The 23,572-nt window shown below is 51.3% G+C and overlaps 8 protein-coding genes across 8 annotated transcripts; 3 read left to right on the forward strand and 5 right to left on the reverse strand.

Annotated features, from left to right (window-relative positions):
* Positions 1 to 868: 868 nt before the first annotated feature.
* Positions 869 to 3,607, forward strand: PP1 (Serine/threonine-protein phosphatase pp1). The gene is made up of 5 exons (XM_024471715.1): positions 869 to 1,583; positions 1,717 to 2,028; positions 2,091 to 2,492; positions 2,576 to 2,875; positions 2,948 to 3,607. Exons 2-5 carry the CDS (start codon positions 1,849 to 1,851, stop codon positions 3,038 to 3,040), a joined length of 975 nt encoding a protein of 324 aa, XP_024320543.1. The 5' UTR covers positions 869 to 1,583; positions 1,717 to 1,848; the 3' UTR covers positions 3,041 to 3,607.
* A 294-nt stretch (positions 3,608 to 3,901) lies between these two features.
* VC83_08156 (uncharacterized protein) lies at positions 3,902 to 5,105 on the reverse strand (the record flags this gene model as incomplete). Its single annotated transcript, XM_024471716.1, has 2 exons — positions 3,902 to 4,955; positions 5,057 to 5,105. The coding sequence occupies 2 exons, from the start codon at positions 5,103 to 5,105 to the stop codon at positions 4,024 to 4,026; spliced, it is 981 nt and encodes a 326-aa protein (XP_024320542.1). The 3' UTR covers positions 3,902 to 4,023.
* A 66-nt stretch (positions 5,106 to 5,171) lies between these two features.
* PDX1 (pyridoxine biosynthesis protein) lies at positions 5,172 to 6,680 on the forward strand. Its single transcript, XM_024471717.1, has 2 exons — positions 5,172 to 5,293; positions 5,368 to 6,680. Exons 1-2 carry the CDS (start codon positions 5,215 to 5,217, stop codon positions 6,585 to 6,587), a joined length of 1,299 nt encoding a protein of 432 aa, XP_024320541.1. The 5' UTR covers positions 5,172 to 5,214; the 3' UTR covers positions 6,588 to 6,680.
* Positions 6,681 to 6,949: 269 nt separating this feature from the next.
* VC83_08158 (uncharacterized protein) lies at positions 6,950 to 7,342 on the reverse strand (the record flags this gene model as incomplete). Its single annotated transcript, XM_024471718.1, has 1 exon — positions 6,950 to 7,342. The coding sequence occupies one exon, from the start codon at positions 7,340 to 7,342 to the stop codon at positions 6,950 to 6,952; it is 393 nt and encodes a 130-aa protein (XP_024320536.1).
* A 925-nt stretch (positions 7,343 to 8,267) lies between these two features.
* On the reverse strand, positions 8,268 to 10,379 carry CDH1 (substrate-specific activator of APC-dependent proteolysis; the record flags this gene model as incomplete). The annotated part of the gene is made up of 3 exons (XM_024471719.1): positions 8,268 to 9,640; positions 9,697 to 9,824; positions 10,018 to 10,379. The coding sequence occupies 3 exons, from the start codon at positions 10,377 to 10,379 to the stop codon at positions 8,268 to 8,270; spliced, it is 1,863 nt and encodes a 620-aa protein (XP_024320535.1).
* A 996-nt stretch (positions 10,380 to 11,375) lies between these two features.
* On the reverse strand, positions 11,376 to 16,116 carry SMC1 (chromosome segregation protein smc1). Its single transcript, XM_024471720.1, has 4 exons — positions 15,877 to 16,116; positions 15,727 to 15,820; positions 12,028 to 15,667; positions 11,376 to 11,955 (listed from the first exon to the last, which is right to left on the reverse strand). The coding sequence occupies exons 1-4, from the start codon at positions 15,905 to 15,907 to the stop codon at positions 11,938 to 11,940; spliced, it is 3,783 nt and encodes a 1,260-aa protein (XP_024320596.1). The 5' UTR covers positions 15,908 to 16,116; the 3' UTR covers positions 11,376 to 11,937.
* A 234-nt stretch (positions 16,117 to 16,350) lies between these two features.
* VC83_08161 (uncharacterized protein) lies at positions 16,351 to 19,049 on the forward strand (the record flags this gene model as incomplete). Its single annotated transcript, XM_024471721.1, has 3 exons — positions 16,351 to 16,801; positions 16,913 to 17,813; positions 17,864 to 19,049. 3 exons carry the CDS (start codon positions 16,351 to 16,353, stop codon positions 18,588 to 18,590), a joined length of 2,079 nt encoding a protein of 692 aa, XP_024320597.1. The 3' UTR covers positions 18,591 to 19,049.
* Positions 19,050 to 20,182: 1,133 nt separating this feature from the next.
* Positions 20,183 to 22,222, reverse strand: VC83_08162 (uncharacterized protein). Its single transcript, XM_024471722.1, has 2 exons — positions 21,563 to 22,222; positions 20,183 to 21,506 (listed from the first exon to the last, which is right to left on the reverse strand). Exons 1-2 carry the CDS (start codon positions 21,942 to 21,944, stop codon positions 20,404 to 20,406), a joined length of 1,485 nt encoding a protein of 494 aa, XP_024320595.1. The 5' UTR covers positions 21,945 to 22,222; the 3' UTR covers positions 20,183 to 20,403.
* Positions 22,223 to 23,572: the final 1,350 nt, after the last annotated feature.

The following is a 23,572-nucleotide window of genomic DNA, read 5'->3' on the forward strand; positions in this document are numbered from 1 at the left end:
GTGGCATTGTTTTCGTCGGGCTTTCTTGATATTTGGTTTGGTTTTTGCGATTTTTCCACTGTAAAGTAGGGAGGGGTTTGAAGGGATAATTTAGCTGGGCGTTGGCGGGAGTTATCGTGCATGGGAAGAGAAGGCTACGAATGAATCATGATCTGTTATACCCTTATAATGCCGCAGCCTTTGAGATGATTGATGGTGTGAGGTGTGACGCTTCATTTATAATATGTCCACATGGCGCTTCTTCTGTTGCAAGACAGAGATGAGGCTGAGGGAGGTTGGATTCTAGACCCCTGATAACGGGGTCTAGAATCCAACCTCGACGTATAGTGAGTGCTAGACAAGGCCCAGCATATGCTGTCCAACACACCAGCCCTTTATAATGTTGGCATTCTGATAGGCTCGGTATCCGACAGCCATCATCATGAGTATAAAGTAAGTCTCCGAGAGCCCCTCGGAAGTTCAGATGAGTTGCAGGAAGCATGGCAGGGAATCCTGGATATAAAGTGGGAACTCTGGGCTCGAGAAGAGTGGGAACTATGATGAGGTATGATGTATGATAAGATCAAGTTAACGAAAATAGAAACTCGAGAAGGAGAAGGGGTTTCGTAGGGTCTTTCTGATTTAGCGCCCCTAGGAGCCACGCCCTTCTGTCTAGTTACCGTTTGTTGGGCCTAGGCTTTCATGGCGGCATCAGCGTGGCGTCTACCGAGACACCAGTGGGCATGGAGGATGATGGCCATTACATAGATGGATGGAATACTGTAGAAGAAGAATTCTAGTTTCCAATCAGTATAAATCAGTATAAATCAGTATAAATCAGTATAAATCAGTATAAATCAGTAAAGAAGAAAAGCGTGGCTCCTATTATTGAAGTATTTGTGTTTATTCTGGCTGTTCCTGCAGAAAGAATAGTTAATCCCGTCTCAGCACTCTACCAGGTAGAACGCCCAGACGTTGCTCCCTTGACACTAAAACGAGTTTCCGCGACCCAGGAACCCTCCGTCCACCTCCGACCCTTCCCTCATTCCCTCAACAAACTTATCAACTTATCCTTTTGCTCTTGATTAAATTCTACAATTTCCTCGCTCTACTGTTGCCGCGACGATTACTGAATTATTCTTGAAATCAGAAAGCGCCGAACCTTTTACCTGTGGGGTTGAAACTTATTACTGTCGCTATTACAACTTTATGCGACCAAAGTCCCTTATTGCGTGTTGTCGGCCAGGCCAGCCAGCCGCTAAGAGATAGTCAAAGTTCTTTTTACTCAAATCTCAACCTCGCGCGACATCTCCACCCTTTCACCACCACTTCAACAAAACACGGATCACAACGATTGCCTCTTGACGCACCTTGATCCACCCATACGAGAAGTCGATATCGACTTTCTATTACACTACCGCACAGAGACTTTCAGTCCACCTTCGATCCCACCTTATCCGTGACGCAAATCACAGGCGACCACGCAACTCAACTCTGCCTCTGTCAACAGCACAACTCAACAGCCGCCACTCCAAACGAAATTTGCAGCGACTGGAGGCTCTGAGCTCCCCTCCATTCGATTCACCGAGGCCGGCTCACTGATAGTAAGCATTCACCTTCTCTGGAGAGTCATCAACAAACCGAGCCTGTCTGCGTCAGATCCAGTCACAGCCAGCCACACGCGCGGCTGATAGCACGACCTCACCTCTTGAAAAACTAACTTCTAACGCGTACCAGTCCAACAAGTGAGTTACAGTCCTCTCAACAGCGAAACACGATATAGCCAGTATCGACTTTCCGAGACGCACATACAGCGAGCAAAACCGACACCCCAACTCCAACCCACCTCCTTCGAGAGGCCCAGACGTCATGGCGGACCAAAACGATGTGGATCTCGATTCCATAATAGACCGTCTGTTGGAAGTCAGAGGGAACAGACCGGGAAAGCAGGTTCAGCTCTTGGAGCCTGAGATCCGCTATCTGTGCACAAAAGCTCGTGAGATCTTCATCTCTCAACCGATCCTTCTGGAGCTTGAGGCTCCCATCAAGGTTCGTATCCCACTTGTGTAATGTGCCGTTTCACCGGCCAGTCGCTGACGAATTACTTTCAGATTTGTGGCGATATCCACGGCCAATATTACGATCTCTTGAGACTCTTCGAATACGGTGGATTCCCACCGGAAGCCAACTACCTGTTCTTGGGCGACTACGTCGACAGAGGAAAGCACTCGCTAGAGACGATCTGCCTCTTGCTTGCGTACAAGATTAAATACCCAGAGAACTTCTTCATCCTCCGTGGTAACCACGAATGCGCCTCGATCAACCGCATATACGGCTTCTACGACGAGTGCAAGAGAAGATATAACATTAAGCTGTGGAAGACCTTTACTGACTGCTTTAACTGCCTGCCCATTGCTGCCATTATTGACGAGAAGATCTTCACAATGCACGGAGGCCTCAGCCCCGATCTCAACTCCATGGAGCAGATTCGCCGCGTTATGCGCCCAACTGACGTAAGGCCTAACCTGTGCTGGGTCCTTGCCAGCTCTCGTCGTCGACGAGAGAGGGCGCGAACTTTTGCTGACCAACTTTATAGATTCCCGACAGCGGCCTTCTATGCGATTTGCTCTGGTCCGACCCCGACAAGGGCATAACCGGATGGTCTGAGAATGACCGAGGTGTATCGTTTATCTTCGGTCCCGACGTCGTTTCAAGATTCCTTCAAAAGCATGATATGGACTTGATTTGCCGCGCTCATCAGGTCGTTGAAGACGGGTATGAATTCTTCTCGAAGCGGCAATTGGTCACGCTGTTCAGCGCGCCCAATTACTGTGGAGAGTTTGACAATGCTGGTGCAATGATGAGTGTGGATGGGAGTCTGTTGTGTTCGTTCCAGGTAAGATATATATGCCCTTTGTTCCTCTTTTATTGTGGTGGGACCGATGACTGATTTTCCTGCGTCTTCCAGATTTTGAAACCTGCGGAGAAAAAACAAAAGTACGTTTATGGCGGTCTAGGCGCGAGCAGGCCTGTCACTCCTCCGCGGAAGCAAAAGAAGTAGAAGATCAATTACGAACTTTCTCGTGTGTAGCAGGTTCGGACGCAGATAAATCGACTTTATTTTATTTTTCCCATATCGAAATTACCACCAACGCCGACTCGAAATATTCCTTTCCTCCAACATCCTCCGCAGGTCTCCTGCCAACCTCTCTCTCCGTATCCTGACGGCCCCAATTTTTTCGACTGGTACGACCGCCTCTTCGACTTCGCAAAACATCACATACGTTGCGCCCTGGATTTTGCCTTTCTTTCGAACCTCGCTATGATTCATTTTACGCAGACTTTTTCTTTCCCCCGCCCAGCTTTTTGCTTCATGAGCCCGACGACCTCGCGACTGGCGCCTACGTGATATAGAAAAAGTAACGGGGGTTTTCAATGGCCTGGTTGCCGGCACTGAGAAGTAGGGTAAGGGTGGAAGGGGTTTGTGTATATGACATTTTAACGATGTTGGGACGCATGAAGGGGGCATATGTACTTTGTCAGTTTGGCCGTGAGGCGAGCCGTGCTTCCCTGCACTAACTTGCAAATGATTTCGTTGTGGGTACTGGAAATGGGACAAGGGGGATATGGGGGGACTTTCGGGAGCAGAAGGGGGGGGATTATGCGAAAAGGGGAGGGGGGGTTATTCGGGGAAGAGCCTCTTTAAAGTCCATATGCCATGATTGTACCAAGAGTGGTGTTTTTTGTAGTTTCGCACCCGCGTGTCCATGTTTCGGCTGCGGGCATGCTTGCTGATGAATGAGGGGGGACAAGGTGCGATTAATTTTCCTATTCACTTCAGGTACTGAAATGCTGGTTGAGCTTCTCATGACTTCAGTGCTGCTACACGCAGGGCTTGGCACGCATGATGATGTTGGTGACTTGTGAATTTGTTGTGAATTTGTTTGTGCTATACAACCCTATGATACATCTTTATAATCCTTACAACCCATCCCTACTACGAACAATATAACCACTCACCCCTTTCCTATCCCCCCTCTCTCCTCAGCTCGGCATCACCTTACAAATCCGATCCAACGCCCTCCCCTCATCCAGCGCCCACCCCCCCGTAATATCCAACTTATACCTCCTCTTCCCCGCCTTCAAATCCAAAAACCCATCTCTCGTCCACGTCCTCTTAATCGCCACAAACAGCCCAAAGGCCGCGTGCGACGCATGCCTAAACGGCGCCAACATAACCGACTTCTTCCTCTCCGCCTCCCGCTCCTCCGCCTGGAGCCTCGCAAGCTCAAAACGCTCCGAAGCTGTCGCGGGGCGCGTTGGGGGGACGTAGATGCTGTGATTCAGCAGCAGGTCGGCGGGGGACGCGGAGACGACGCGGGGGGCGAGGAAGGGGATGGGGAGGACCCTGCGCAGCTCGATGTCGATGCGGAGGGTTGGTTGGCCGTTAGCCACGAGGGATTTGACGGGGTAAGCGGTGATGGAGCGGATGAGGCTTGTAGGCGCGAAGAGCAGCCACCCGCCCATACCGGCCATGAGGAAGCAGATCCCGGCAAAGGCGATGGGGACCCATGCTGAGAGGCCGGAGGGGGGGGCGTAGACGTTAGCGTAGTAGCTGAAGCCCGCATAGGCGATGCAGAAGGTGGCGCCGGTGTAGGCGGCGAGGATGTAGAAGGTGTGGGAGGGGGCGATGTAGAGGGGTGTTGGGGCGGAGCGAGAGGCGAGTTTCGCGGTGTAGGATTGGTAGGTTTGGGTTGGGGGGGGGCGGCGGGGGGTTTGAGGGATTGCTTTTGGGGGAGGGGTTTGGGGAAGGCTTTTTTGGCGGCGAGGCGGATGGTGCTGGTGAAGGTGCGCGCGAGGGGGAGGCGTGGGATTGTGCGGAGGGGTGTCGGGTGGAGGCTGCTGAGGCCGATTCGGGAGAGAGGCGCGCGGAGGGATTGGAAGCGCAGCATGGCGCTCCTCGTGAAGCAGGACATCTGGTAGAGGGTATTAGTTAGGCATGAACGTTATCGCGTGGCCGTGTTGGCTCTAATTGCAGCATCACTCACCTTGGGCAGGCCTATTTGGGACGACTAACAATCCGCAAGGCTGCGGAAGGTTGTAATAAAAATATCTCGGTGTTGCATTTCTCCGAATTCCGGAGTATCACGTCGGCCATGATTTTGGTGGGCGGGAACCTCAACAACCTTTGGCGTCCACGTCGAAGCTCACTTGAGCCTCGCCAACTCAGCAAGCATGGCGTCAATTGCAGCGGCTTGCAGGCTGTCCTCACGGGCTGTTACAAGGCAGTTGAGAAGAGATGTTCAATCACGAGGTACGTGAGGATTTGTGATTCTGGTGCCGCCGGTGAAAATAGCTGAGCTTCATTTGCTGATTGTTGCGGGTTAGGCTACAGAAGCTCTCGTGCAAACCTTGCCGCACAAAATTTCACAATGCCGGCACTGTCGCCAACGATGACTGAGGGGAACATTGCGACCTGGAAAGTGAAGGAGGGCGATTCATTCGTCGCTGGCGATGTTCTGTTGGAAATCGAAACAGATAAGGCCAGCATGGATGTTGAGGCTCAAGATGATGGCATAGTGGCTAAAATCATCAAAGGTGATGGTACAAAGGGCATTGCAGTTGGTGCAAGGATTGGTGTTCTTGCTGAATCGGGTGACGACATAAGCTCGCTGGAAATCCCAGCAGAAGAGAGCGTCCAAGGTGAAGCACCCAAGAAGCAGGAATCGCCAAAGGAGCAACAACCAGCGAAGGAGGCAGAGGTAAAGGAGGAATCCGCAGAGCCGGCTGCTGAGACGTCTGCGCCATTCCACAAAAGCACTAGAGAATATCCGCTTTTGCCATCCGTTGCTCACCTCGTTCATGAGCACGGTATTGCCGCATCGGACGTCGACAAGATCAAGCGTACTGGGCCCAAGAACAAACTCCTCAAGGGCGACATCCTCGCGCATCTTGGCCAGATCTCAACGGCATACCCGAAGGAACTTGCTGGCAAGGTTGAGAAACTCTCCCATCTCGACCTCAGCAACATCAAGATTGCGCCACCGAAGGAGGCACCAAAGAAGGCCGCACCTGCACCAGTAGCCGAGCCAGTGGAGCAAGATGTCCAAGTTGCTCTCCCCATATCTATGGCTGCAGCACTCGAGGTCCAGGCCCGCATCCAGAGAGAACTCGGCACCCACCTTCCCCTCTCGACCTTCATCGCTCGCGCCGCCGACTTCGCCAACGATGACCTCCCACGTTCCAAGAATGCAAAGCCATCGCAAGATGAACTCTTCGACGACATTCTTGGCCTCAATGCCATCCGCAGCTCTTACGGCGTCCGCGGCAACTTCCTGCCACAAATTACTGCCCTGCCACACACTGCCATGGCCACAGTGCCTCGCGTCAGAACCGTCAAGCAAGACGTCGATGTCTTGGACTTCCTCACTGGCAAGGTCAGGAGCACGGCGCCTACGCGTATCCCTGCCACGCCATTGCCAGGACCAGCAGCTACAACGAACATTTTCAGTGTCAGCGTGCCGGAGGGAGATGAGAGGCAGGGACTGGTGTTCCTGGAGAGGGTGAAGGAGATCTTGGAGGAGGAGCCGGGAAGCCTTGTGCTTTGAGGGGTGTGAGAATGGGATTTACACCAAAATGTATTGATACGAAATTCTAGAAGAATATAATAGAATTGATTCGGAGTTATCGAACCCCGTTTACATGACATAGATTATTATTGTTGACGTGAAGTCACGAGTGTATTTGAAAAAATTACATTGCTCGATATGTTGACAATCTGCATTAGTATCTATCATCAGATGAGCTATGTATCCTCCATATTGCCTTAAAACTCTCATTTTACTTCCTGCACACTGCAATAATAGCAGTGCCTTCCAACTTAGAAGGCACCGTAGGGTGACGCGATTTGACATACTCGATAATCTGTCTTCGCAGCTCCTTGAGTTCCTCTTCCGTAAACTCAGCACAGTCATCCTATCCATATTCGGAAACGTATACATCTGAAACCCGCCAGCTGCTCATATCCCTCAAACGGAAGATACGTCTTCAGCGGATAGACATCCACATCTCGAAACCCCGCTCCCTCCAGGTCACCTCGAATCCCATCAATCGTGAGCCACTCCTGCGGCATCTTCACCGAGGGTCTCTCCGGGCGGAACTGGTTCGTGAGCGTCATAATATGGTACCATTCACTGTCCAGCTCCAGCCAGGAGCTCATTGAAAACGCATCGCCGCCATTCTCAGCCGTGAGCACGCGGCGGATTTCCTTCAAGGCAGTGCGGGGCTGTGGGACCATGAAGAGCACGAAGCCCGCAAGCACATGGCTCACTGAGTTATCTGAGAATGCAGAGAAACTGGGCATCGTCAACGGAAGTTCCAATCTTTTCCCAAGCCGTGATTCCCTTTGCCAGTCCGTCGGTCTTGCGGAACTCAAGCTGGCCGAGCATCCCAGCGGCTATGTCGGAAGCGAGGGGTTGGGTTTGTGAGCTCGCCGACGCCGCAGCCGAGATCGAGCACGGTGAGAGCTGAGGCGTAGGGGTATAGCTTGTTCGTGGCTTTTACCATATCCCTTGCTGGAATGATGCCTTGTGGAGAGTAATATGAGGACATATCCCCGCAAGTTTATATTGAAAGCTTATGAATCCAACAAAAAGTAAGCTTACGTTGGATACAATCAATAGCGGATAGGTTCATACCCGTCCACTGTTCATAACTACGGCTGCATTCTGTCATAAGCCAGAGAAGATCATTGAAGAGCTCCCAAAAACCTACCCCTCAATCCTTCAGGATGAGCTTACTGACAAGAATATCCGTGCTTCCGAATATGATTGGCTTTCGTCGGCGTGTATGGTCAATAAACTGACCTGACCTCACGCTTTATATAGTATAACGTCAGCTCATAAACGGGAGCGTAGAATGTTCCATTTCTTCTTGCAAGATATGCAGCCACGTCCAGCTAATCTATATATAATCTGGAGAATCTCCCACCCCACCTCCAACCATTACACACACAAAAACCCGCTGTGCCCATTCCGAGCCCCCCCCGAACCCGAAAGAGCCACGCTAATGCCCAAGCCCAACTCCAAAGCAAAAAATATATCCCCCCGCTAAAGCAAAGTCGAAAGCCATGCCATCCATATATGATTCATCTCTCCCAGCCCCAGCCCCAAAAAACGCCAGCCATGCAAATGCCATGCTTCGTAAATCTCATCACATCAGCTCCGTTGCTATAGCCATATGTCATGCCACAACGCCCATATCCCCCCTATCATTAACCCCCTGTGTCTTCACCTGATGACACTCCACTCTGCGAGCTTCCCGGTGCCGCCTTCTCCGTCCTCACCCCGCTGCCCTGCTTTCTTGGGGAACGCGTTCCAGAACCGTAAGGTCTCGTCGCCCGCGCCTGTAACGATGACCCTGCCATCAGGGCTCATCGCAAGATATAGCACACGGTAGGTATGTCCCGTCAAGCTGACCACCTGCGTCATGGACGGGTACTTCCACACCACGATCTGGTTCTGGCTATACCCGTGGGTGCTGACAATCTCGTTGCTATTCTTGCTCCAAGCCAGATTACACACTTGCGAGCCAGTGTCGATCTCGTTGATTAGCGTGCCGGTGAGAGTGTTGTGGAAAATGATTTTACGATCTGCCGTTCCTCCACCAGAGGCAAGGAGACCTCGCTGATGTGGCGACCAAGCAATAGCCTTCACGGCCGCGGTGTGTTCCGAGAATTTCCATGTTGGCGTCTCGGAAAGCTTGTCCCATACCAGGAGCTTATTGTCGTTCCCGCCCGATGCGAGCTGGCCATCTTCGCAGTTCCAGCGCAGGCCACAGACTTCCTGTTTATGGCCCACCAACTTCCGCAGCCACTGATCCGGCTGTCGTACATCACGGTGGTAGATGAGACGGTCCCTCGATCCGGAGGTCAGGATATGGTCGTTCCACGCCAACGCACCCACTCTGGCTGTGTGACCCGTCATCGTTCGTAGCCTGCGAGTCCGGGCTGCATCCCAGATCTGCACGAAGCCTTTCCCAGTGCCAATGGCGATGTGCGAGCCGCGCTGGATCCAGGAGACACTGGTGACGGTGTCGTCCTCGAGTTCACAGAGCTTATTCACGCGCTGGGTTTCGGAGTTCCACATATATACACAGCTCCCTAATCCAACACCGAGGATGTCACTGCTCCCCCAGTCAACGAGATTGAGGTAAAAGTCATCTGCGAGATCCGGCGCATCGAGCACTTTGTATGGAACTTTGTTAACGGCTCGGGGCTGTTTCCGCGGGCTCAGGAGCATATGTTGACTGCTGAGGCGCACTGGGGAAAGGCTGAAAATCTCAGATCGTGCATTGAGGTTAGGTCCATGCCGACTTTGAGGCGTTCGAGTTGGTGTAGGGTGTCCTGCGATATGGGTGTGGTGTCTGGGCGACATATATGTGAAGAGGTTCTTATGAGGTGTGGAAGGCGTCATTGAGTTTGTAACAGAGGTATTCGATCCATTGTTAGGAGGAGTGTGAGAGCGAGTAGGATCGTGAGCTGTGGTAGATGTTGAATGTATTGTAGCGTCTGGTGATAAATTGGTGAGAGTAGCTTGGGGTACTGAAGTATCGAATATTTCTGCCCGTAGAAGTGTGGAAAAGGTCCGGTTTGCCTCCTCAGCTATCACAAATTAGCACATGTGACTATCCCCAATTCACGGTCACCGTGAAGCTTACTCTTTTGGAAATGTAGCTCGCCATGTGGCGTCCGTTTCTTGGCCTTTGAAGATGTCGCCGGCGAACCCTCATCGTGAAGCAAGCTAAAGCTTGCCTGTAGGTCTTGTCCTTCTCGGTTTGGGATGAATCTGAGGACAGTTTGTCAGCAAATCGGTCTTGAAGGGCGGTCAAAGAACGGATCTGAACGTCAATCGATCTTGAATTCACAAGATCGATCTCGATCCTGACAAGCCCACAAAGATGAGTCTCCCAGTGATCTCCACCGTGCTCCACCCACACCCTCTCTTCATGCGCAAAAGCACAACAGAAATCAAAGCTCACCTATCGCCGTAGACCCTTTGCCTTTTCCGACTCGGGCTGCCTCCAGGTGTGATATCTCTCGACCTTCCTCCCTCCTCAAACTCCTTGAATAGCGCTTTGCTGAGAGCATTTGGATCCAACGGCGCAGGCGCACTCGGTGTCCTTGACCGTGCGCGGGCGGTATTGGTATTCGCATTCGTGTTCGCATTCACCGTCGTCCGTCTCGTCCTCTCCTTTGGAAGTGGCAGTGTCATATTGCCTGGCGCCTTCTCGAGCGGCGGTGTGTTCAGTGAGTTGATTGTATCGTTCTCAATAGCTTTTGAAGCACCAGCAGCTGCAGCCACGTCAGCGGTGGTGTTGTCGCTGGCCTCCATCGTCGCCATCTGTTGTCGCAGATGGTGAAGGTGAGGTTATCGAAGCGCGCAAGGAACAAAGTGAGCAAGGAACAAAGCGATAGCGTCGGAACAATAATTCGTCTAGATCGATGTCAAGAACCGGGCGCCAAATCTCCTTCTCATTCGCTACTAGGTCCTCTCGCCAGCCAGGTGAATAATCGGCGTTGCTGTCGCAGGCACAAATCACTGTCGCAATCCACGACAGTCCCACTCTGGCGATGTTTATTGGGGGTTGCTCCACTTCTATTTGTATCGCTCCAGATGCGATTTCGCAGTCTCAACTCCGTCGGGTTTCGCTGTGCAACAATTTTGTAATGCGTAAGTGTCGGATATCCTGCAGCTACAGCAGCTATTCCTGAAGCCTGCCTGGCGCTCGATTCGCCGTCGTCGTGAGGTTGTTGGTTGTTTGGCGTTGCCACGCTCGTCAATCGTGATAATGGGATACGTAGGGGCCGCACTAAGCCATTTACGGAGGCAAGCGAGTGACCGAGGATTTGACCGCCGAGGTCGGTGAGTGTAGATAGGTTATGTGTGGTTAGGAATATAATGTTTGATGTTTTTAAAGGTGATGAAAGAAATATTTCCTTTACGGATTTCAAAGTGATGGCCAGTTCAATTCACTCAACACTTGCTCTGTTGACGCTTCCTTCCTCAGTGGCAGCAGTAAGCCCAGCCAGCAAACAGAATGCAACACCAACCTCTCCAGACTCCACCGCCCCATCACCAAAACCACAACATACATCAAAACATCACGTCGCGTCTCTTTTAACCTCTCCCATCCCCTCTCCCCTCCCCTCTCCTCTCCTCTCCTCTCCTCTCCTCTCCTCTCCTCTCCTCTCCTCTCCTCTCCTCTCCTCTCCTCTCCTCTCCTCTCCTCTCCTCTCCTCTCCTCTCCTCTCCTCTCCTCTCCTCTCCTCTCCTCTCCTCTCCTCTCCTCTCCTCTCCTCTCCTCTCCTCTACCCTACCCCCCCTAGCCCCACACCTGCCGCCAACTCCCCACACAGCACCTGTATTAGCCCCCCCATCTCATCCTCGCGAGGCCACTGATTCGGCCTCCACGACCACAACAAACCCCCCAGCGGCCCGCAACGGGGTGCACCGGCCCCTACCAGCACACCAGCCAGGGCATCTAGCAGGGGCTTAGTTAGGCCGCCTAAGGGCGTTGTTATGATCCAGAACGACACGCCGAATCACCTTTGTTTGTGACTGGCGTACAGTACGTGCGCTACGCGACGCGAAAGGCTGCGCTCCGAATGGCTGCGTTTGGCGTCAGGTCAGGGGGTGGCTTGGGCATTGATTGGCTGGGGCGCGTAAAGTGCAGTCACGACCACCACGCGTTTTTGGCATTAATTGTCGTGCAGATTGGCTGTGGAATCAGAGCCGGAGTATATGGTGTCTCATCTGTGCGGCGATCTAGCCATGGCTAAATACAAGTACACTTCTGCCGCGTGCAGCAAAAAGTATAGCAAAGTTATGTGCGAACCCAGCACAAGCCCATTTAACACCATCCCATTTGTCCTCTCCTTCATCCAAGCAACGATTTACACTACTGATATTTACGCAACTGGATTTTCAATCAGTTATATCCCTGATAAAGACCAAGAAAGGGGCCATAAGAAGGGATTGGGGTACTCACATCAAGCGTCAGCGTATTACTCGAATTAGCATCCTGGTCCCTATAAACCCCCACCAAGCTCTCACTCCCCTGGAACAAACCCGTCTTCAAACTAATCACAATAAACTGCATCCCCGGATTGGCATGCTCACGGATGTAATTCCGGATCTTCTCCACATTAGCATTGTCGAGCGCAGCGTCTACCTCGTCCAGCACGAAGAACGGACTAGGCTGATACGAGTGGACCGCGAAGAGGAGAGCCAGCGCCGCCATCGTCTTCTCACCACCCGAGAGATGCTCCATGTCACGGAAACGCTTGAGCGGTGGCATGGCGTGGTACTTGATACCGGAGAGGTACGGTGCATCCGAGTCTTCGATATCGAGGTATGCTTGCCCGCCCAGCGGGTACGCCGCCGAGCGTGTGAGGTCCTTGTAGACGTGGCTGATCTGCTCCGAGATGTGGGAGAAGGCTTTGTTGAAGAGGTTAAAGCGCTTCTCCTTCACCTCCAAGAACGCGTCTCGAGAATCGCGGGCTGCCTTGCGAGCTTCTTCGTAGTCTTGCTCTGTGGTCTTTAGGCGTGCCTCGACGGCTTCGAGACGGTCAATGGCGCGCATGTTTGGGTTCAGTTTCTCGAGGGCGGCATTGAGGGCGGTGATGTGGGAGAGGAGCGTCTCTTCGATGTGCTCTTCCCCTGATTCGGTAAGGTCTTCATCCAGTCCGTCAAAGTCGATCTGGATGCCATCGTTGATGAGCACCGGATCGACTGCGTCGCCCTCATCAACATCCATTGCGTCGGGGTCAACGTCAGGCATGTTATCGACAGGAAGGCTTTCCAAGTCGCTAGACCCGTCCGCCAATGGGATCCGAATCTGCTCGAGTTTGCAGCGACGAAGTTGCGCGTAGCGACCTGCCGCGGCACGTTGTGCTTCGCTCTCCAAACTGGAAATAGCCCTCTGGACGGTGTCCACATTCTTGCTTCTCTTCTGAAGTTCGTCACGGGCTTGGACGACCTTTTCGTTCTTCTTGGAGGACTTCTGCTTCGCTTCCGCCAATTGCTCTTTCAAGACCTCGATTTCGGCATTGTCGACATCAAGTGACTCTTCCAGATTTTCCTTTGAGGAATTGTACGTGTCGATATCCCGAGAAAGGGAAAGTGTCTGATCTTCCAGGCGCTTGAGGCGAGCCTTGGTGTCATCGACACGAGACGTCTCCCAAGTCAATCGACTAGTGAGTTTCTGCTTCTGGAGCTCGAAGTCGTTCCGCTTTTGAGCAGCTTCTTGTTCCAAGGTGCCCTGCTGGACTTCATAATCACGAATGTTATCGTAACCAAGTCTCTGGCAGAACCCAGCAAATACCTTGTCCTCAACCTTGGAGACTGCATCCTTGAAGTTCTGGACAGACTCCTGGAGAGTCTCCAAAGACCCAACTTGCTCTTTGTACTTAGGTTGGATATCACTGAGCTGTCGCTTTTCATAATCAAGCTCCTTCTTCTTGCTTGCAAGGTTCTGCTCAAATGCAGCAAGCTCACTCTTAGTGTATGCCAGCCTCTGCTCAAGGCCCGACAGATCACTTTGCAACGTCTCTTCAGCGGCACCTCTGCGATTCGCCTTGGGCAGGCTATCCAGCTCCGTCTTCAACTTCTCGAGCATCTTCTCGAGATTTTGAACATCTTGCTCTTCGAAGCGACGCTTACCGCCCTTGCCCTCGGCGCCACGGCCACCAGTCATCAGACCAGCCTTGTGAATGACGAATCCTTCCAGTGTAACGGCCTTCACTTGCATGCCTTTATCGTAGCAGATTTGCTTAGCTGTGGCAAGATCGTCACACACGATCGAGTTACCACAAGCATATGACATTGCTCGTTCAAGCGTGGAATCAAAGTCGATCGTGTCAATTGTCAGGCGTGCCTTGGAGAGTCCCTTCAGGTTAGAGTTGACGGCATTGACCTTGATGTTGTCCAAGGGGATGAACGTCATTGGGGCGCGGCGTTGATCCTTCAGGTACTGAACGCATTCTGTTCCGGTCTTCTCGGTATCAACGACGACAGAATCAAAATCGCGGCCCAAGGCAGTGATAACAGCTTCGTCGAATTTCTTCTGCTTTGGCTTACAGAGTTCACCAATTCGGCCGCGAACACCAGGATATATGCGCTTCAGCGACGTCACGATCTCCTTAGTTCTGGCCTCCCTATCGTTCTGGCGCCTCCCGTCATTGGCAAAGTCGAGTTTCTTGACGACATCCTCAATCTTCTCTTCGATTTCTGTGCGCTTCTGGTTGACGCGTAGACGTTCAGACTGCAGAACATTGTACTCCTTTTTCTTGCTGTCGATGTCCTTCATGATTTGTTTCATCGAAACCTTCATAGCATCCCTTCTCTCAGTGATCTGGCTGGCTTCTTGACCAAGCTTCTCCACCTGCGATTGTGACGACTGCACCTTGCTCTTCAGTGAGTTGACGGTAATCTCATCAGTCTTCAGCTGCCTCAATAGGTTGTCTAATTTAGCTTGGTTTGTTGACGACTGGTTGATCACCTGGGCCTTGAGCTTGTTATACTCCTTTAAATCATCTGAGCTGAGTTCCTTGCCCTGCTTCTTCATCTGCTCTTTCCACTGTGTCTCAAACAGTTTGTGAGCCTTGTCCACAAGCGCAAGCTCCTTCTTAGCACTCTGTATTCCGGCAAGTTGGCTGTCACGCTCTTTGGTAAGATCGCTAATGCGCTTCTCAACTTTGGCCGCCTCCCTTTGCACGTGCTCTACTTTTTCATCGATTGGTACGAGACTGTTCATCTTGTCTTCGACATCCCTCTCCTTGCTTTTGATGCCACGTTCAACCTTGCCCACCTCCTTCTGTGTGCGAGCATGCTCTTTCCGCGCCTCATCAAGTTCAGCTTCGTATTTCCTTATTCCGTGGCGGAACTTCTTCAGTTCCTCCTGGTGCTTTGCGATCTCCTCCGAGGATTCGTCGATAACTTTCTGAAAGTGGTATAATTTCCACAGAATATGCTTGACAATCGCGTCATCACGCTCGTCGGCCTTTGCCTGGAAGTTATCCGCCTCCTTCTTTTGGTCCTGATATTGTTTAATCTCCGAATTGATGCCTCGGCGACGCTGCAAACTGTTATTCTGGTTTTCTGCCGCCTCTTGAGCCTCAGTTTCCAGTCGTTCGTATTCAGCTTTGTGTTCCAAACTTCCAGAAATCTGCTCGATCAGGCGTGTGAGGTCTTTCGGAGATTGCGACGCGATGGCTTCAACATCACCCTGGAAGACCAAGAAATTCCGCGCCTTAATGAGAATGTTTTCTGCTTCGAGGGCTTCATTGTATTGCTGAGCCGTGACAACCTTGTTGTTGATTCTGTATTCGCTGGCCCCCTGGTTTGTGATTGTGCGTTTCCATTTCAGCTCATCTCCAGCATCATCCTCGTAAACGGCCATAACCCATGCGCTCTTCGGATCATTGCGCTCGGATCTCTGTAGGTCTGCACCCTCGCCATCAGAATTCGCATCCCCATTTGCGTCGCCATTTGCTGCCGGCGCATCCGCTGATCCGTCGTCGTTGATTTTCGAGGTCTTGAGGACGCGACCACGGTACACGAGGTCTCTGAGGTGCGTTGAACGAAGATGAGACGATTTGATTCCTAAAACAAAGGAGATCGCGTCCATGCTGCAATATTGTCAGTACTGTCCCTCTTTCTATGTCTCTCATTATATGATGCGACGTACGAATTTGATTTTCCGGATCCATTGGGCCCAATGATGGAGGTGAAGTATGAATCGCCGAACAGAAGGGTATGATGGCCCTTGTAGGACTTGAAGTCTGTCTCATAGTCAGATTACAAGTTACAGCGCAATCAATATCCGACATTGGCTTACTGAAGAGCTCGAGGCGGATGAGTTTCCCCATTTTGAGAGTTGCGCTTTGCGGGGTGAAGTCGTGTCAATCAGGAATGGGCAGCTTGGAAAGAAGCACGCATAGGTGCTTTTTCAATTTTGAGATAGATTCACTCAATCCGGCAAGTGTCTCGGAAGAGTCGAAACGAGCCGCTTACACGAATGACCCCGAAAAGCTGTCGGATTCGTTGACGTTTATGGATACCGTTGCGCGCGCCGTCGCGATCTGTCGCGGTTCTCGCGATGCATCCTCGAGTCCTCCAACGCGAATGGGTATTCGTCACGTGATGTATATTTTTCTCAGCCTCGCCCATAGTTGTACGTGAGCAATGATTGGATGCTTTGTATCATCTTAACTTATACTACAGGGTTGCGCCATACAAAATGTACATAGGTATCACATGTCTCGCTGCCTAATAATTCTCCAGAATAACAAGAATAGAAATATCCTAAAAGATGATTCTTGAGTCAGGTTTTCAAACTTTTATTCCTAAGTACCAATATGTACAGAACGCGCTTTGGTGGCGTTGGTTGGAGTTGGTGTGGCCATTATGGTCGCCGTCATCAGGTCCCTCGGCCCTTAAAACACTCGTCAGCCTTAACCCAATTACATCTGCGGCTCGCAGCACGATTTCATTTCCAACCTCAACATCCAGTAAATGCGCCCTCCTTCCAGTTAAAGAATACGTTATACTAGTTCTTTTCGCCATATATCGACGCTTCCAGCTTCCTTACTCGTCAAACTCGGCGGCCATTTTCCAGCCAGATCCCGTTACTGCAGCTCCTAGACTGCAACCTAAACTTCTGTCTCGCAAAGAACCAACCCACCCCAGCGGTTCTCCGTTACCCCTCAAGAGTAACTGCCGAGTAGCTCTGTATATTACTATAAGTCAGGGCTCTATCGTCGGTGAGTTGAGACCCCTCTCCATATTCACGCGTCTCGTGCCTCAAGGGTTTCGCGTCCTTGGGTTATAACATCGTCGACGTCGACGTCGCCACATTATGGCTGACATTTTAGTTCTCCGAGGCGCCGCTGTCCTCCGACGTATCTCCTTTCCAGACCGATCACATAAACACACACGAACACTCTCTGAGATGTCTGAACCCATACCGATACCAAGAAGAGGGGGGGATGCTGCCCCAGATGTCGGTGGGGAGCTACCGGTCGGAAGCCCAGAGTCCTTTGCCAGCTCATCACCACCTAATGGCAGGCATGCCTCTGCGTCTGAAGGAAGCCCGCGTCTATCACGAAACAATTCCTTCTCGGGAAGTAGTTCTTATCACGAAGACTGGGAGGCGATCCCACCGCTTGACCGTCTGAGCGTCTTTGACCTCCTTGACAACTTGGCACTGCCGTCACAACTGGAGAAGCTCCAAAAGAATCTCAGCGCGCAGACAGAGAAGGTTCTCCGGCAAAGAAATGCGCTTAGGTCTCGAGGCAACCTTGCCAAAGACAAAGTTGTGGAAGAATGGAGGAGGCGCGTACCCACCGCCGACGAACAGCTTGAGAAATACCGCAGGCGGATGAAGACGAGCGTTGACAATCTTGGGAAGCAGTGGAACGACACCAAAGCCGTGACACTGCGCGAGAAGTTCTCCTTCATCTTCGGTGTCCTCAATATCCTCATCAGCGGCTACCTCATCGGTGGGCGCCCAGAGTGGTTCCATATCTGGTACACGCTCCAGCTCCTCTACTTCATGCCCATCCGCTTCTTCACCTACAAGCGCCGCGGCCTACACTATTTCCTCGCGGATCTCTGCTACTTCGTCAACTTCCTCCTTATGCTCAGCATCTGGGTTTTCCCGAAGTCGAAACGCCTCTTCATCAGCACATACTGCCTCGCATTTGGTAACAATGCGATCGCCATCGCTATGTGGAGGAACTCCCTCGTCTTCCACTCTCTCGACAAAGTCACGAGGTACGTTCCTACAGTCCACACATACCCCATCAACCAACTAACCCTCTCAGTCTCTTCATCCACATCATGCCCTGCGTCGCCCTCCACTGCATGGTTCACCTCCTCCCCGACGAGCTCCAAGCCTCCCGCTTCCCCGCCCTCCACACAATTCGCACCTCCGCCCCCTCCTCTCCCGAGCACTACACCCTAGCCGCCATGGCCCTGTGGTCCACCCTCCCCTACGCCTTCTGGCAGCTCTCCTACCACTTTCTCATCACCGTGCGCCGACGCGCCCAAATCGCCGCCGGCCGCCCAACATCCTACACCTGGCTCAAGAAGTCGTACTCCAAAGCCTGGATCGGCCGCGCCGTCACATCCCTCCCCGACAGCCTCCAAGAGCCGTCTTTCATGTTCATCCAGTATACCTACGCCCTGGCTACCATGCTGCCCTGCCCGATCTGGTTCTGGTACCGCTGGGCCAGCTCCATGTTCCTCTTCGGCGTGTTCACGTGGAGTATCTATAACGGCGCCACATACTACATCGACGTCTTTGGTAAGCGCTTCCAGAACGAGCTCGAGGAAATGCGCAAGGAAGTCCAGAAGTGGCAGAGTAGCCCGGATCTGGCGATTGGGACACCGCCCGCTGAGGCGGCCAAGAGCCCGCTTTCCTCGGAGGATGAGGGGGGCGCGAATGTGGATTCGATTCCGCTGCTGAGTGAGGAGGGGCAGGTGACGGGGATTGATGGGGGGGCGAGGGATGTGGCGAGGGAGAGGAAGGTTGAGGAGTTACCCCCGTAAGTGCGACGGGTGGTTTGATTATGATAGTGATGGTGGATAGTGCGATTTTGCGTGTGTGTATTTAGCTCTGTTGCTGGATCGGTCGATGAATGACGTGCGTTGTTGCCTTTTCACTGGTGCGGGCGGTCTTTCGCAGCGGAATGGGAAGACAGGATGTGGATATTTGACGCTTTGATGATGATGGGGGGGGTCCTTGACACTCACTATTATCCGGTTTTGGTTCTGGTTAATTCGTATACCCTTCATTTCTAGCAACCTTGTACGAAACTCTAGCATTGTTTGCAAAATTATTCAACGTATTCTTGAATATTTAAATATTCAAATATTACGTAAGCTTGGATATTCAAATTTCATGAATTATTCATGAATATGAATAGCGATTTTCTATATTCATGAATATTATATGATATTCTTAATACCCAAAGTGACTTATTATTTAAGTTATAAGCTATCTTAGAGGTAAGGCTATATAATATATATAATATAAGTAGAATATAAGAAAGTATAATATACTAGTTAAGCTAAGAGCTATTTAAACTACTAAATTACCTATAAATTCTTCCTTAAAGTCTTCCTCTTCTTCTTCCTTTATAAAACCCCAACTCTTTAAACAGGCTATAACTTTAAAAACCTCTTTAGAAAGCCTATACCTAGTTTTTGAAATAATAAGTCTCCCTATACTAAAAGAACTCTCTATAGGAGCACTAGTAGCAGGAATTTGTAAATATCTTCTAGCTAGATGAGGATGTAGATTACGCATATTATTAAGGATGACTTCTTTGCCGCTTATATAGAAGCATTTAATGCTTCTATGACTAAAAAAACATTAAGGCTGGCTTTAGGGCTCCTAGGCTTATTCCTCTAGACCCTGAGTCTGTGATTAATCGCCTAGATCCAAGGTTCAACACGCCATCTCTGCTAGGCTCGCCCTAGAAGCGCCTACTCATGGGTTACAAAGACTCCTCATACGGCAGTTGAAGTGGGCTAGCAGTCTACAGTCATTAAAAATAATATTGCTAGGCACCATAGTAGCTCTCTAACTCATATGTACAAGCTTATTGATGCCTAAGCTTAAGGGATGTCCAAAATGGCACATGAGTTAGTGTTACTACAGGATGAGGCAAAGGACCTCCGTGCTGCGAATGAGGTGCTTAGCAAGCGCCAGAGGGGTAAAAAAACACAACTACAGCTGAGAGGATCACTTAGTATCTAGGAAGTAGAGGATTTAGTGGCTGAGAAGGAGGTGGGCAAGCAGATACAAGAGGAAACTTGTTGTGGTAGTCGTCGTACAGAGGGGGCTGAACGGCGTGCGTAGCGCTGTGGCATCTGCAGCAACACTAGCCATAACGCGCGAACCTGCCAAGTAGTAGTAGTTACGTCTGATAATGACGAATCTAAGTAGTTTTAATTGATCTAAAGTGGCGGGTGGTTGTACAGCTGTTCTACAGTGTGAAGGGTTGGATTAAGTGGTTGTTGTGTTGGACCGTTCGGTGTACAAATACGTTATGTATTTATGAATATGAATATGTGAATAATTTTTATTCATGGATATGAATATAGCCTAGTATTCAAGTTTATATTCAAATTGCTAACCCTGAACTCTAGTAGTCATTATCCATAATGTTAAATTGAAATAATTATCAGAATTTACTAAGACCAAAAATGAGAATTGCTAAATCGCTAAAACTTTATCACCAAAATATATTACCTCCGGCCCAGCCCCTTGCTCCCCTTTTTCGTTGCTTTTCCAACAGCTCACGAACGCCACCGTCGTCAAGTATCCACAATATGCAGCACCACACGTGCGGGCTCCTCAATTATCACCCGCATTCTTCCCCTCGCGCTTCAGCTGTTCAAAAACCTTATCCAAAACCCCCACCAACTTATCAGTAATCAACTCTACATCCTCCTTCGTAACATTATACGCTGGCGACACAATAACATGATCCCCCTCCCACCCATCCGCCGTCCCCTGCCCCGGATAAAACGTAATATTAAAAGGCCCCTTCAGCGCCACATCCAATATCCTCCCTGCGACACCCCATGTTTTGGGAAATGGCTCCTTCGTCTCTTTATCCCGCACGAATTCAACGCCCCAGAAGAGACCCTTGCCCCGGATGTCCCCTACGTGGGGGTGCGATCCGATTTTCTGTCTGAGCAGCTGCGACAGGTAGGCGCCCTGTCTCACGACGTTGGAGAGGAGGTTCTCCCGCCGGATAATGCGTTGGACGGCTAGTGAGGCCGCGCAGGCGACGGGGTGGGCTTGGTAGGTTTGCCCGTGGATGATGCCGCCGGTTCCGGCTTTGATGGCGTTGATATACTGCTTACCGGCGATAACGGCCGCGATGGGTTGGTAGCCACCTCCCAGCCCTTTCCCGACCATCTGTAGATCAGGAAGGCAATCCCGCTTTGGGTCGCCGTCGACGTGCTCGCCTTGCCAGGCGTGAAGTGTGCCAGACCGCCCCATACCGGACATGATCTCATCAAGCATGAATAGAGCGCCGTATTTACGACACACCCCCTTCATAGCTGATAGGTACCCGTCGACGTAAGGGACGCAGCCGAGAGCGGCACCGGAGATAGGCTCGCACACGAAAGCTATGACGGTGTCGGGCCCGAGGCGCTGGAACTCATTATCTAGCTCGGCAGCTTTTCGTGCGACGAAGGCGGCGTCGGATTCGTTGGGGAGGCGTTGGCGGTAGGGGTTGCAGGCTGAGACCCAGGAAATGTTTTCGGAGAGGATGGGGGTGTAGGCTTCGCGGCGGGCGACGTGGCCGGAGAGGGAGAGGGAGCCAATGGTGTTGCCGTGGTAGGAGTGCTCGCGGGCGATGAATTTGGTGCGTTGGGGTTGTGGGGGAGAGAGCTCGCAGAAATATTGTCGACCCATTTTCATGGCTGCCTCTGTTGCTTCAGAGCCTGGGGAATGTCAACATTGGAAAGTTAAGTCGGAGTGTATGTGTCCTTGTCCTTACCAGAGCTGCAAATATACACCCTCGACATGAGATTGCCCGTGCCATGGATAATCTCCTGGGCCAGAGTACCATTAATCGAGTTTGTGAACAGCATAGAATTGCAGTATGAATTGACCTGTAGTTGGTCCACGATAGCCTCGTTGACCTCACCGTTACCGTGACCCAAACATGCCACAGCAGCACCACCTGTAGCATCAAATATCTTGGGGCCGCTGCTCATATGAAGATAGTTTCCTTTTGATCCAATGACTTCAAAAGGGACCTCATTTAATGACCTGTCGATGAGGCAACGACGGGCTTTGGCGCCATTTGCTCCATCTTTAACATCTTTAGCCATGTTGAGCTGAGAGACGACACCCGGTGAAGTTGCTGAAGGGGCCATAGTGTATGTCCCACAGACGCTTCTAAGGAATTAGACCGAGACCGAAGGGAAAAGGGTGACTGGGTTGTGAAAAAGAAACGTGACAACAGGAATGTCAGGTGAAAACGGCAGGTAGGTATCCAAAGACGGTCCCGTTCCCGAGAAGCTGCCAACAAGTAGGAGATGATCTTGGAGAAAGAATCGAGGAATAGATTTCAAGCATCCAAGGAGAAGCAGGTATTTCTCTTATATCACCGTCGGGACAAAGCACAGTAGGGAGCAGTGAGAGACTGATGATGATTCTGTGGATGGGGGAAGAACGAGAGTACTTATGTAATAATTGAAGGTCAGGGACCAATGTTGACTATCTAAGGCAACGTCCCGTCAAGTGGCATTACCTGCTTGGCTACTCGTACTACTGTGGTAGCAGGTGGGGGAGGCGGACGACAGTGGAGCTGTGTATCGTTCAGCTTGACAGTCTATCAGCAAAAGCACACCATCCGCTCCCCCTTTCGCATACCCATACTAAAGGGGGCAGCGGATGGTAGGGGAGGGGTAGGTGGGAAAGGCGGGAAAGGTGGGAAAGGTGGGAAATGGTGGGAAAAGGCATGCCTTCTGCCGGGAACGGAAGAAGTTGGTGAAGTCCCACGGCCATGACGGGTAGTATCCCCATGGGAAAAATACGAAGACGATGCATCTGTCCACTAAGCCTGCCGAGTATTCGTACGGATCACTACGGATCTGATAGGGATCGGCTAAGCTGAGGGTGAGCCGTCGGGTCTTGAGCTACCACCTCGCCGAAACACACACTCCCTTTCATGCGGAATATAAAATATGACGAGTCATTTTCTCTTCCTAGTACATACCATACCAAGATCTGACAGGCAATGCCTGGATGTGGATGCTGGATGCTGGATGCTGTTACTCTACTTCCTATTACCGCCCTTCTACTGATTTACTGACCCCCCTATGGACAGATATCTCGTTCACCGTCTTTTTTGTGGATGGCCTGACCATCCACGAAAAAGACGGTGATCTACGACCAGGATGCCTCTACCGCTCCAGCACCACAGCAAACCCCCTCCCGGATGCTCCGACACACTCACAGTCAGTCCGGTAAGCATCCGGCAGGGCAAGCTGCAATCGGTCAGAGGGCTTGATTGCTTACTGCAGCGGGACAAACTGACATGCATATGACCGTGGTCTTCTCAAATCCCAACGGCGTGGTAAACGCGTGGATGGTATCGGCACGTCACTTATTGAGCCCGTTGCACGCACATTAACCGCCTCAGCTTTCTCGATGCATAGGTGACATGACATGCTCTGTGCATCTTTGGGTCCGGCTAGCTCGTCCTGTTGGACCGCTTCCTTGCCTACCACGTATAGGAGGCTAGCTGCATGGTCAGGACCACGGAGAAGGGCCAAGTATTGCTCTAGTGTTAAAGATGGCCGGTAGAACCTGTTTCAGGGACTCAACAGGGCGGGTAGACTACAATCGAATCACAGCATACGAATTACTCGAGTAGAGAGCATCATAGTGCACGGTACTATGCTCTGATGCAATGCCTCGGGTGTACCTCTTGAGGACGGACGAGAACACGCACAACACATACTGCTATTGCATGCCGTCCCACGCGGGGTCCTGCGTG

Source organism: Pseudogymnoascus destructans, assembly GCF_001641265.1.
Source record: "Pseudogymnoascus destructans isolate 20631-21 unplaced genomic scaffold scaffold_25, whole genome shotgun sequence".
NCBI classification, from domain to species: domain Eukaryota; kingdom Fungi; phylum Ascomycota; class Leotiomycetes; order Thelebolales; family Thelebolaceae; genus Pseudogymnoascus; species Pseudogymnoascus destructans.